Source organism: Plectropomus leopardus, chromosome 10 (genome assembly GCF_026936395.1).
Source record: "Plectropomus leopardus strain MGB_pleo_1.0 chromosome 10, ASM2693639v1, whole genome shotgun sequence".
NCBI classification, from domain to species: Eukaryota; Metazoa; Chordata; class Actinopteri; order Perciformes; family Serranidae; genus Plectropomus; species Plectropomus leopardus.
The window spans coordinates 18,316,762-18,331,369 of NC_142185.1; the positions used below are offsets into that span (position 1 = coordinate 18,316,762).

At 39.9% G+C, this 14,608-nt stretch overlaps 1 protein-coding gene across 2 annotated transcripts in view; it reads left to right on the plus strand.

The window, feature by feature from the left end:
* Nucleotides 1–14,608, plus strand: part of LOC121948714 (protein TANC1) — a 127,375-nt gene that overhangs the window by 36,012 nt on the left and 76,755 nt on the right. For both annotated transcript variants that reach the window (XM_088083200.1, XM_042494126.2), the window contains exon 3: nt 4,219–4,410. In XM_088083200.1, coding sequence (XP_087939326.1) covers nt 4,219–4,410 — 192 coding nt within the window. The remainder of the gene's footprint in view (nt 1–4,218; nt 4,411–14,608) is intronic.

The window sequence follows — 14,608 nt, forward strand, 5'->3', positions numbered from 1 at the left end:
ACACACACACACACACACACACACACACACACACACACACACACACACTTCGATAAGGATCCTTTATAGTGTCTGTATAGTTGTGGATGCAGTAGGTCCCACTCAGGTCAGAATGACGGCAGGTCCTGCCCTCTGCTAAGTGACCTTTGGGTCATTCACAGGTTTTTCCACGTCTGTAGGCATGCAGAGGTGTCGTTGCAACCTTTCTGCTTCCTGTGTCTGGCATTCTTCTTTGTTTAGCAGCCCTTTAAAACACAGAACAGCTTTGTGTCCCCTGTGGCGAGGCGGAGGCATGGAGAAAATGGGTCTCTGTTTCTGATTAGCCCAGCAACCTAACAACACTTATTTCCCAGAGGAGAGAAACAGGATTCTAATAGTAGCTTGCCTCTTGTAGTTGAGTCTTCAGTGATTCCTACAAACCTCTGGCTGCAGACAGGCATCAGAGCTAATCTGCAGAAGTCTTCCCAAGCAGCAGAGTCCTGAAAACAGAACCAAAGCTAATTGTCATTGCTGTGGTTCACCACATCTGCAGTTTTGATTTAGCTGGCTCTGCTGACGTATGGTCTGTATTATTAGTTAGGTATTACATGTTATCTTGAGGTTGATAATTCATACATTTTAATTTGTGGCCATGATGAGTGGGCAACTTTGATGCCACAGAAAAGATTACTGTGCCGTTAGCTGGCTCCATGGCTAGAATGGTCTTTCCATTCAGGTTGGGTTCTCAGTAAAGCAAAACCTGATTTTTCCATCTCGGGCTTGGACTCCACTGAGCAAACTCGTAGCCAGGTTAAGTCATGAGCAAAGTCATCTGTAGAGACTGTGGGGAACCATTTCTGTGGGGAAAACGGTAGGTAAGACAGAAAAATGTTGGGAAAGTCTAGTCCTAGATGTAAGTTTGACAGCAGAGAAAGGCAAATATAGCTGCCCTCAAAGTACAAATGATCATGTGTAGGACACACAAGAGAAATCCGCTGGCTTACACTGCAAGCCACCAGATTTCTGGAAATCTGGATTGCATTCGACACCACTGTGACCATCTTAACAGGTTTTTCTGTTTTGAATTCTTTGAGATTATAATTTCACTTTGGTATTTTTACATGGAAGACAACAAAGTATGTTTTTAACCCCACTTTCATACAGATTAACAGCAGTATGAAATGTGGATGTCTTGTACACATCTACATATATCATAAGGCTGGAGTTTAAGAGATAAGTCAATAAGGAGCAGAGCAGTTGTTAGCACCTAAGGGAGTTTATAAGGCATATGTACTTAGAAGGAGAAGTAAAAAAGAGCTGTAGCCCTGCAAGCCTATGTTGATGCAGCTTTTTAACAGTTTTGAATCAGGCAGTGGTATTGTGCAGTTTTCGCTGCTCAGTGTTCTCTGTTTATTAAAAGATTTTTAAAAATTCACGTACATTTTGCCACTTTTGCTAGTTTCTCAATACCAGCAGATTTTTTTCTAGGTACTTACATATTTTGGCTAAATACTTTTTTTTTTAAAAAGTGTTAACGTCAAAATATGTAATAGACAGCTGAATCAAAAACTATGAAAACCGCATGTTTCACGTCCTTAAAATATATCCCTTGCTTCAGCCCCTTCAGTCCCTTTTAATGGAGCTAGAGCAATGGTTTGTCAAGTTTTGGTTTTGAAAATAAAATCTGGCGTTGAAATAAGAAACTGGCACCGAAAGAAATCCACAGGAAAACAAAACACGGACATTAAAAATGATTTTGTTTTGATATTTTGCATTCTGATGTGTTTTTCAATCAGAGTACAATCTGCTAAATTTAGTCCTTTGATTGATTTTTTCATGTAACTATTTTTAGTGTCAGTTCTTTGCTTCTTCAATGTATATATGATGTGTAATATGTCATTTTATGTGGTATATAAAATTTGGGAACACTACTGAAATACGAGTCTTTCTTCATCCTTTTTTACCACTCCAGGCACTGGTACCGTAACTGCACAAGTAGAAACAAATCTTAATCCAAATGGCGGCTAGCTCGATTGCAAAAACTGAGTGCTTTGACTGCAGTGAGCTTGACTTGAGCACACATCTATAACAGCTTTCATGAGTTCACCTGGAGTTCCCAAACTGCAAATATGTCTGTTTCCTGCCTGTGAATGACTGAATTCATTGAATGTGTTTGATGACAAAATTTTGTCATTTACTGTAGCTGCAACTGTGAATACTAAGCAAAGAACATCCAGCCAGTGTGTTCAGTGCAATACATGTTATCTTATCTCAGTGGTCGATGACACAGCCTTATTTACTCCACTAACTTGATGTCCTTCTCATGTGACCCCATGGCATGAGAAAATGCTCACTGGCCCATGACCCTGAGTTTAAACACATATTGTGTGGCCCTTTGTTTTCCAGGATCCATTCCTTCTCTGCTTTTTCCCCTCACCTCTAACAATGTTTATGTCCTCAGCAACCTATGAAGAGACTTCTTTCGCATGTTTTTCTGACACGGCATTCTGGCGCTATTTTAGTGTCAACAGTCATCTTAAACTGTGCTGTAATTTATTTGTGCTCAGGTTTGAGTGTAACTCATTTCCAGCCTTGAACGAAATTATGGCGGCTGGACTGTACTGCAAGATGTGGGTGGTCAAAACTGTTTCTGACAGAATGCCTTTCTCCTCAGAATCAGCAGATATTCTTTCACATGCAAGGAAATTTTAACTTCTGTAACCATACGTCAGTCAGCCAACTTACATGGGAGAAAATTATGTGAATACAGAGTATGAGCTGAGTTAATATTTGGCATCTCTTAGGTTCTTTATCAATGCCTGGAGGCTCACACAAAACTCAGCAAAGTGAGAAATGATGACAGTAAACTTGGCAGTTGCTGACGCAGCAGTGTTTGCAAATAGTGCAGCTCCAGTAAGACAATAAGTGGACAGTGAAGGGACAACTTAAATAAGCCACCTTATTGCAGAAGGTGCACTGGATAATTATCCCACTGAGCGGAGTATATCAGTGAATGTAGCATTGTAATTTGAGTTATTTGGATTGCTTTTCTAAATAGCTGTGTTTCATTGAAACAGGAGAAACTAGATGCATATTAAATACTTTTTTTCAAATAATTTTAAGAAATCTCAGTCAGAGACCACTCTACTGTATGCTGAAATCCACTATTATCCCTACTGTGTAAGCTGATTTCTCTGCAAGCCTGTGGCACCTGCCTGTGTACCATGGTTGCATAACAGTCAACTGAATACCTTTATGGAGTGTTATTTGTTGTTGTGAGAGATCCGTGAAAAATCTTTTCATATGTTAAAAAAAAGTGCCATTTAGTTTGAAACAACTCATTTTCTTTGCTGCTGAAAAGCTTTGGAATTAAACTGAGTCCCCAGATAGCTATGATTTGTCTGTTTTCATATATAATCAAAATGGCATCCTTTCAGAACATAGATGCTTTTTGCAGCAAAAAAAGGGTTGCCAAGACCTGCCAACCTTCTGAGGTTTTACATTCCTGGTGTTCAGACTCAGGATGGCAGTAAAAGTAAATAGTGTGGTACATTGTTTCATTTGGGTCAGCTTCAAGATCAGTTTGGTCATTTTTATTTACCCAAACAAGAAGTTTTGCAGGTTCTGGTCTCTGTATAAAGTAAAATCCTTCGGAATACAATGAGTGTAGTATAAATAACGTACTACAACCTAAAACACAATTTAACCATTTGGCTTAATTTGTCTTTGGAAATGCATTCAACTTAAATATTCTTTTTGGGCACAGTAACTTCTAAAGCAACTCCCACTGTTCTTTTTGGGGTCATGGAGTTTTGAGGTGACTGGAAAAAGTGTCCAGCCAGTCGACTTCGGGGGCTGACGTTGTTTCTTCAGGCACATTTTGTAGTATATTTCTTCTAGCGAAATTCTTTAAACAGTGCAGAGGCCCAAAGGTCCTGCACAATCAGCATTGTGAACTCATATTCTATGCTGATTAGTGTGCAGTACTTTGTTCCATAATTCCCAGAGTTTTAACAGTGTTGTACCACAATAGCAATTTGGTATAGAGCTCTGCTCTACAGGTAAAAAGCACAAGCACCATAAGAGAAAAAAAATAAGCCTACATAAGGATTTTTTTGTGTACTGCTAAAGGTCAATGCATGCCTAAATAGGTAGCAAAATCTTTCTTTTTCCATGACATGAGGCAGTACAAAAGCTATTTGTAAAATCTGTGACAACCTTGTGTTTCTCCTCAAACAGGTGAGGCCCAAAGAAGATTCCCACCTGAGGGAAACCCTCAGCTCCAGGGACCCGGCAGCAGTCACCCGAATGTCTCCGATGATGTTTTCAGATTAAGCCTTGCTAAAGGAGTGTCAATGTCTCTTCCATCCTCACCTCTCCTGCCCCGACAGTCCTACATGATGCCCTTACGCCCTAGCAAGAGATCACCAGGTAATGGTTGTAACTATATTTGAGCTTCACTGGAAAATGCCTGATGTTGTTGCTGTATTTCCATTGGGTTAATTACTCTCAGAGCAAATAAAGCTCTGTACCACTTCCCACTATGAGTGTTAAACTAAACTAACTGAATGTGCTGCAAGCATTTGAGTTATTCTTTGTACACTGTTTTAGTCTCATAAAACAGGCTCACTTTGCTGAGCCTCATTTGTCTCTATGGGCATCCTGTAAAAAAAAAAAAAAATCCTAGTTAAACATCTGACAGTGCTCCAAGAATGACAGTCCCTCTTAGCCTTAAAACACTGCTGCTGCAGCTTCTAACTCAAACCTCCCTAAAACATCTCTAAATATTCTTCGTAGCTGTTGCTCTTGGAAAAAAGGTTGTAGAGGAGAAGAGGGGATGAAGTAATAATGATAGCTGGATCGTTCTGGATTCCCACAGTTGGACTTTTAGCTCAGACTGATTTGTTTCTGGCTCAGTGATCACAGTGATCATGTGACAAGGCTGCAACGAAGACCAGAACCAAAAAAAACAAAAAACTTAAGCATAAAGCTGCCCCAGTGTGTGATTTTTAAATGGCATGCCGGTGTTGTATCGAAGTCTGTTCCCTCATCAAATAGTGTTTTCCTCCTGTTCAGGCGTTACACCCCCTTCAATGGTTAGGGTTAGGGCTAAGGTTTGGTTCAGGTTTAGGTAGGGGGAAACACATATTAGCGGGTAAACAGTCTTTAGCCTCATTCCCACTGCACAAATAACCTGCTAACACCTGGCTTTTTAATTCAATTGTAATGCAATCGGCATTCACACCTGGGTCAAATGGCTCTGCAGTAGACACAGGTTTTTATCGCCTCCAATTGGCATTGATGGGGATGCAACACAATTTCAGCTCCTTAACCGGCGAGACACAATGACTCGCCATCACTGATTACTGTCCATGTCCTCCGAAGCAGCGCTAAGACATTGTTCCAAATTAATCTCCACCGAGTTTGAAAGGGGGACTTAATAAGTAAGAGATAAATAAAGACAAGAAACCACTAAAAAGTGTTCAAAGACCTCTGTTCCTGCTGCTTTTTACTGTTTATATGTTCTCCTGCCAGTCTGTGACATCGCACGGACACACCAAACCAAGGACCACACACACACACACACACACACACACACACACACACACACACACACACACACACAGCAGCTGACAGAAAGGCAGACTTGCTCTCCTGTGATGAATTCATTGGCAGTGGGAATACTGCCAGTTGCTCATATTTAGTGTGGTACCCGTGTTTAAAAAAACCCTGTGCACACGCTAATTTTAGTGGGAAAGGGGTATTTGACACAAGATCTTTGCTCTGGAAGCAAAGGAGGTGTGACGGGTGTGGCATGTAGCACAACAGCGTTGGCCCCTAGTGTGACATTGAACATCTTTGTTGGGCAGGGCTTTTAAATAATATTAATGGCATAACGTTTCAATTACAATAATTTAACATCACTGATATATCTTCGTCCTTATTGTCTGTCCAGTTCGCATATATTTTGGGTTGCTGGTCTTCCGCTTCGAGTTAGCTGCCGGCGGCTTCCAGCTGCTTTTTAAATCTCCTGGCCTTAGGTCACACTCACAACACGTCATCAAAATGTCACACTTTTCCCATCATGCTAGCGTTACTACTACTGCTGCCCGCTTAAGGGCGAGACGACTCTGCCCCCCATTCCATGATTGTACCTTTTTAATAGAATTTGTAAGCATTATCGTGGTGCGACTTCTCTGCCTTGAACAGGCAGTGTAAAAGAGGCTTTTATCACTTCATCCTTGTGTTTGAACACCCTGTGTCAATGTAGAAGTCTCTACAACCGCACCGTGTGTTTACACTATACTTTCTGGTAATGGGTGTGTGTTTACACTGGATCTAATTGTCAGTCCTCCTGGGCTCCTTCTACCCACCATGTTGAGAACATGCTTGTCAGCAGCTGTGGGGTGCTTCAAAGCAGGGGCTACCTTTTGTAGCTGAACTTGTCTCAACCTGAGTCTTTGTATTCTAGAGACTTGGCAAAGAGGAGAGAAATCCTTTAAGTGGTCAATGTGGCCCCACTCACATGTGGCACTCATCTGTGGGCTGTCTTGCCTTTGTTTAGAGCGGTTGCAGCTTTGATCCGCTTAGTGTAAAGATGAGTTGATGGGAAGTGGGAAGTATGGTTTTATCCTTATGCAAACTTGTTATGTTGAAGTTCACATCTTTGTTAAGAAATCATTACTGAGTTGCTCAACTCACTTTCCATATTGATTGTGTTTCACATCACCTTAGGTGTTATGAATTGGCTTTATTCAGCTGCGGATTAGGATGGAGATACTGCGTTTGCTTCAGTATTTTACTTGTCAAACCTGATTTTCCACAGTTCTTGTCACATAATTCAAAACTTAATATTGGACTTTCAGGCCTGAAATTGTGATGCAGTACATTATGCAAATACAGCTGAAAAGGAGATACAAAAAAGCTTGCATGTGCTCAGTCTGTAGTGTATAAAAAGCAGTAAAACAAAGACAAATAGAGTTTATAATAGCCAAGTAGAGTTTCATTTGCTAAGCCCCCACTCAAGTTAAAACAAGTCCATCCAACTAACTTAGGTGACACCAGATTTGTGATGACCATTTTAAACCCATCAAAGAAAGTGTAGATGAAATGTACATTTACAGACATGAAGAGAGGGACAAGAGGGAGCAAGAGATGAAGAGAGTGAGGAGGCTGGGTTTGTGAAGGTGAAAAGGACCCCGGGGACAGGGTAAGAGGAGCACTCATTAAAGGCGTATTCCCACTTGGGGTGCTCTGAGGCATGGAAAAAGAGGGAAAAATGGACTGGCAAGATAGATGTTACGAGGACAACCAGGGAGATAGGGTCGGGGGATGGTTTGGTGGCTCTCCTCCACTGTCCTCACAGGTAACTGTGAAAACCCGTGGGGGGAGAGTTCACACCTTCAGTTAATAAACACATACTGCAAGAAATGTCTCAGCTCTGCGACGAAAACGACATGGGTTGTAATGTTTCATTTTCTCTTCTTGTTAAGCAGCAGAAGCAACGGGATTAGTACACTCAATTGAGGACTCATCTGTGTTGAAATGTGACAATTCGTTGCCATTATGCAGATGTTATGCAAAATCGTCAGTGAGATTTGTTTATTTTAATTCACCCTTGATATGTAATCAGAATCAGAATCAGATTTATTTGCCAAGTGTGCTTACACAAACAAGGACTTTGACTCTGGTTAGCTTTGCTCTCAATGTACACGACTAAACATTAAATATAAAAAATAAATAAATAAATAAAACAGAAAAAAAGCAGATAAAAACTTAAAATTATAGTTTTAAATTTACGTATGTACAAGCCCTAATTAAACAATTGCGTAGTGATTTTTCTCACAGTATTTAAGTCGGAAAGGTGCAATTATTTGCACTATTTCAACACAATCATGCATACATTTAGCTAAAATTGGCAATAAACCTACTTAGCCTGCATTCAAATTTTGGAAGGAATCTTTTGACTCCGAAGTTTGAAAATATTCTTTTCTTGGATGGCTCCATGGAAAGCGGAAAACTGAAAAAAATTATTTCAAACCTTAATGTAAGACTAGGAAGTTATTGATTGATGGGGGACCATGTCTAACAACAACAAAACTATGTCAAAACATCCATTAACAAACTCTCACACAACTTGTGCTACATAATCCAAGTCACATTTATCCAGTAGTTTGCTCAGTACTTCCATGAACTTCCCTTCCCTTCCTTTCACTTTCAGTTCATTTTTAAAAAGTAAGGTTTAGTGACAGTACATGTGTTTGAGAAGTATTGACCATACGACTGCATAAATGAGACATGGATTATACTGCGCGAGTTGTGTGAGAGTTTGAAAACAGATGATTTCATATAGTTCTATTTTTAAACGTCCCCACACAATCAACAAATTGATATGTTCCCAGTTTTCCGTGGAGGCATACAAAAACAAGTTTTCTTCACAAGTTCAAGGTAACATGACAATAACAATAACAATAAGTGACATACAAATGGTAATTTTGTGAAGTAATAAAGTATTTCTTTACTTATAACATTTACTTAAAGTTTATGCATACCAACCCAGGTCAAATCCTATAAACTATTTCAGTTAAAGTTTTTTTTTATTCAAGCCATAGTACCCTCATTTATTTAGACGTACAGTAAATCCTTTAGTGCATTTTTTCACTCATCCATTTATTTTCCCTCCCGTCCAGCCATCACCGATGTCTTTGAGGGGGAAGTGGTTTAGCAGATTCAGAAAGCATTTTGCGGCTTGGCTTAATTTCCTGACACATTGGATAATCTATCGCAGTTTAGAAGGCTCAAACAAAGTGGTTGTTATTTCCCTGAAAACTTCACAGAGGACAACAGAGAAACATTGAGTTAATTAGGAGTGTGACGGATGCCTGAGCCGCAAAGTCCTGGTGGCGTTGAGTGCCGCAGCTTTGATCAGCTAAGCCCAGAGCTTAACCATGAAACACTGCACCCTGACATGTGTGGAGCAGCACCTAGGCTTTACAGTCTTAATAGTTTACAGGCGCCCTAAAGGCCCAGGGAGGGATATTTACTGCAAGAATGTGGCCTGAATGGACCCATCTTGCTCCAGCGCAGTGCAGGTCAAAGATCAGGTGTTGAAAAACATGGCCCTCGATCGGAGGGTGGATAGAATATAGTTGATGACACAGTAAATGAGGTTTTCAGGTCTTTTTCAACTCCCTGTGCTCCACCTTTGACAGTCTCCTGGGTATCTACACAGTGACCTCCTCTGGTTGTAACAGGTTACTGTGCAATTGGGTATCAAAAGCATGTGCTGTCTTCAAGGTTGCACTGCTTTGTTGAGTTGCGTGTGTGTAAAGATGATGCTTTTGCAGCTGTTAAAGTAGCACTTAAGACACCTATCCGTAATTATATAGCCTCAAAAGATATACAGCCACACTGCATCCCCGAAATATGAGGTGGCGGATAAAGAGGTGATGCTGGCGCTGCCACTCTATGTACATTAGCTGTGTGACCTTTCTGGAGTCACATGACAAAACTGTTAGCCCCATGCCTCCCCTCCCTGCCAGCCTGCAAGGGATCATAAAACAGCAATTCATATTAATAGATTGCCTTCGTGGGCAGTGTATCATTTTAATTGGTACATCTGCAATGAGGCCACATGTGGAATGGTCTCTGGTAGGCTGTTGTGTATAATGAAATTAGTTAAGTGGATTTTTCTTCAATGGGAGCTTTGGCTTTCGTTGGTTCAGAGGCTGATAACATTCGCGGTTAGCCAAGCAGGTCTGCAAATCACCACCAGAGAGCACAGTTCACTATTCTGACATGACCTCCCTAACAAGGGATCTGGAGATGCTTCAATAACCTTTCTCTGTCATCTGGGCAGGGTGGTGCTCTAGTTGATGCTCTTTAATCGGTTAAAGTCCTGTTGTTTAGACACATAGACCCAATAAGCAAAACTTGTAACAACTCCATCAATTTTGACTTGCCAGATCTGAGTGTGCGTAGAGCCCATTAACACCTGGTGTTATCATGTGTCTTGGGTGATCTGATCCCAAGTGAATAGCTTTGTGTCTGTCTGTTCACACCTGGTATTAGAAAGAGTCTCCACATACCTCTCGAGTGACCACTTCTGATCAGATCTCACTTCCTCAACCCCCATGCGGATGAGAGGATGAGATCAGCTGCCATTTAACAGAAAGTAAAATATTGTGATTGACATGTTATTGTTAACATTTATTTAATAACTGTTTATTTAACAGTTATTGTTCAGAAAGCGCATTTAACAAGTGTATTAAATTTCACGCCAGAGGTGGATGCTCGGTTGTTAAATATCACGCCCTTCATGCCTCTTGTGATTGCGGGATGCGGCAATGCAGCGTATAATCACACACTGGAGCGGAATGATGCTGCCATCGTTTGATTTTTTCTAAAATGCAGGGACTTCGTTGCGGTCCTACAGCACGATCTCTGTGTAAAAGTGCCTCATGACCTCTTTATCTCACACTAAATGCTTAACAGTGGAATTGTTAGCTGTTAAAGCCATTGTGCAGTTTTTACAGTGTTTTTTTGTTGTGGTTATTAAGCACCATAGCCACTTTGTTTAATGTCTGTGCTCTTTGAGATTTTTTTTAGAGCAGGGGTTAAAGCTTTAGAAGATATTAACACAGCAGACCACATAAAACAACACAGAGAAGTCATTTGGTGGAATACTTGAGGGTTTCTCCATGGATTTGTGTTTCCGCTAAGTCCCATAGTTATAGAGCAGTCTTTAACAGCATGTACAGGTTCAAGGGCAGTGTCTGTATACACTGAAACCACCTCTTTTAACTTGCATAATGCGATTCTAAATTATATTATTGCCTATAACTCTGACTAATTTTTCCATAGCTATAGTAATTTTGAAATTTCTTGCCAAATCAGTTTGATTTAAAATAAGTTATTACATTATCCTATATATTTATATAGCATTCGTCCACTGGCATTCATCGTCTTGCCAGATGAGTGCAATTTACTTTTCACTTCTGTCAAGAGTATAGAAGCTCTCTTCAAAGCTGGTTGTAGTCCCTTTGAGGTGAGCTCTGGTGAAGTCAACTCTGGGGTATTGACAGTAACCAGACAGCCCTGCGGGAATATTGATGCCTTTCTTAAAGCTGAGCTGTAAAAGACCTTGTGATGCCGCAAGAAGCCTTTGAAAGGTTCCTCTGATGAGCACCCAGTGAAAAGTTCTATCCAGTTCTCCACTTCACTGCACTTCGCTACTCTCCAGCTTTGGCTGCTTATCACATGCAATCCCCTTTTTTTATCTGTGGTGGAATCCCAAGTCACCTACTACCTAAGAGACCCACATTGCTTCTTCAGTCAGTCTGTCAAAAAAGGATGCTCAGTCAGATGATATAGTGTGTTGTACTATATTGTAGACGGTCAGAGGAAAGGAAAATTTGTGGTTTACTTTACCTTGCTTGAGTTATTGTTATTACCTTTTGAAAATATATGATCATATGCACAGTGGAAACTTAACTTAAATTCATGCCGGCCTGTGAAACAGCATGTTTAAGATTAGTCAGCAAAACATATAGTATTTTAATAATAATGATAATGATAATGATAATAATAATGATAATAATAATCTTTATTTGTATAGCACCTTTCATACATAAAATGCAGCTCAAAGTGCTTTACATGCAAGAGTGCCAAGATTTAAAACCTAACAATGTATGAGATTCGTGTATGAGGTACGTGTATATAAATACATATATACTCTCATACAAGCAAATGTAGTATTAAAAATAGATTGCCAATGTCTGTTAATTGCTTGTTATTGATGGCTGGCAATAAAGTTAAAAAAAAAAAAAAATAGATTGCCTGTCTCTGACTGTGGTAAATTTCCGAAATTTCATTAACCAGCAGATGATAATGGTGTCAAGCTGTGAACAGAGAAAGAATCATGGATTGGCATTTGTGTTATAAGCTCACACAGCACCAAGCCTGTAATACTTTCGTAGCTGGTTTGCAACCATAATGGCAAAAATATTAAAAGACCAAGTTAGGGCAGCACCATTATGGCCAAAATGATAATCATGAGTTTTTAAAAAAATATTTGAATATTTTTCATAGTACTGCTTTCATTTTCATGTTGAGGTACATTCCTAGATACAGTGATAAGCCATACAGCATCGCTGTTACGGATGTCGGAGTTGACATGGAACAAGGGTTAGAAGTCAATAAGGGTGACCTTAGTTAGTATTCCACTTGGCCTTCCTTCATTCATCATACTGCAGCTTTGCAGCACAGACGCACATCTCATTCACTCTTTGCTGATTTGGTGATCCATTTTGAGGAGCTAGCTCTTTCCCTTTCCTTCAGACTTTTTATTTTTGTTTTGCATGTTTTGCTTTTTGTTGTTGTTTACTCTTTAAGGTTTCACTTTGTCTGTTGCATGGTGGTTGGCTGTTACTTTAGCAAGAGCTTGATTAGATATGCAGCAGAGTTTTCTACGAGCAAAGCAGGCATTTTTAAATGTCAATATCATAGTCAATCATGTTCTAATTATTGTTGGAAGCTAAAGTCGTGATTGAGATTAATATTCAATAAACTGTGCAGCCTTAGACCATGATTATTTCATCCTCTCTCCATACATTTAATAAGTAACACTGGTAACTGAGTCTGACATTTCGAACATAAGGAGGGCTGTTGTGAGACAGCTTCCATTCCCTTTTGCTGCACAAAGAGTGCACACTGTCTCATTGAAAAGTTGAAATGTGAAGAAGTCAGAGTCCATCTTGAAGAATGCTGGGAAAACTCCTTGATCATTTCCTATAACCATGAACAATCCTCTCTTTCACTGGCGTTGACTGGACGTTTCAAGTTGTTGGTTGAAGGTATTCCACTGTTTAGTATGTGTATGCGTGTGCTTGTGCCTGCTGAGTGATGGCTCACTGCTCATGGATTCCTGAGTCTCACAGTGAATACTGGTGAGTAAAGAGTCCTCTGCAGTCACCGCTCGCCTGGCTGCTTCACCTTAGGGATGCTTGTTTCTCTCTGTTTTCCTTGCTTTAACCCATCTCTTCTCCTACCTTTTGTTTGCTGCTTTTTGTCCCATATATGTAATGTATAATGTATGTATGTAATAGAAGATGCACCCTCCAGTTTCAAATCAAAGTGTGGCGGCATTTGAGCCTCTTTGAGTCAGAAATTACAGAAGGTGAGAAGATAACAGAAAAGACTAAAAAGTCTGCAAATATTAATAATATAGAAGGTGTTGAGCTACATAAATAGTTCAACTAACATGATGCAGCATGTGAATCTGCATCCTAGTGAGGGGCTCCAGTCAACCTCGCCTACTAATGTCACCCGAAAACCACAACTACAAGGACAAACACTGAGGCATTTGCAACCCTGCACACCCAAACGAGTACAAAAGCCAAAGAGAGTTTCCGGTTTATCACCCACGAGTAGGAAATGGCCAACTTAGTTCTTCAAACTCGCCCTCTCTGCTTTCCCCTCTAGCAAAAGCAAACCTTTCCACATCAGCTATCTCTGTCCCAAGTGAAAGGTTTTTTTTTTAAACAGCAGGGGACATCGTAAATGTCCAGAATTGCATTCTTTGCATAGTTTGTGTTTTGCATATATACCCTACCTCAGAAATAAAAGGAATTCTTTAATTTGATATAGAAAAGAAGAGGACATGCAGTGTTTTGTAGAATTTTTGTTTGAAATAATTAATAGAATTTTTTTAGTCGTATTTTTTTCTGTAATCTCATTTTGTATTTTTAAAAAATCGTGAGAAAATCGTTTCGTGAACCCAGTATTGTGAATTGTATCGAATCATGGGTTCAGTGAATTTTCACATCCCTAGCAGAGGTACTGATTTGTAACATGAAAGCGCTTTTTTTCTAGTGTTTTTTAATTCATCTATTTCTGTACTTGTTTTATTTCATTGGATCCATTTGTGCTGGAGAGGAGGAGACTAATTTGGCTCCCCATAAAAATCTCTTGAACAATGAACACCCCTTGATGCCCCTAACAAGACTATAACATATTAACCACTTTTCTTGTCTTGGTTAGTATAGCAGAGAACAGCAGAATGAAAAAAACATTAACATTAAGAGAGAGTGGAAAGCACAGCTTGCACTGGTGAATCAATACGGTGGAAAATGAATATTGAAACTTTTTCAGAAATTCAGAATTTATACTTATGAATAAGTCAAAATGTTTGACAACACTGATTTATACATGTATATTGCTGTAAATTGTGTACCAACTTATGTGCATTTGAATATATCAACATTCTGAATTATGCATCCAAAGTGTGATAAAAATATAAACACATCTCATTTCTGCCTCTCTGTCTCTCTGTGTCCTTCAAGGGTCACATCTGACACCTCTATCTCTGCGACCTTTTCACGCTCGTTATAAACTGCAATTGCCCGTTCGTCAGAGCTTCGCTCTAGAAGGGAAGAGCGTTAATGGCACCCTGTTAAATCTTGAGATTAGATTTTTTGAATGGCAAAGAAACCCCCCATGTGCTTTGTCTCTCATGGGCTGATGCCCACGACATCAGAGACCTTATGCCTCTTCCCTGTAATATCAGCCCACAGATGTGGCCTAAAATTACCCTTGATAGCCAGCCACATGTTTGTTATTTCATGTGTAG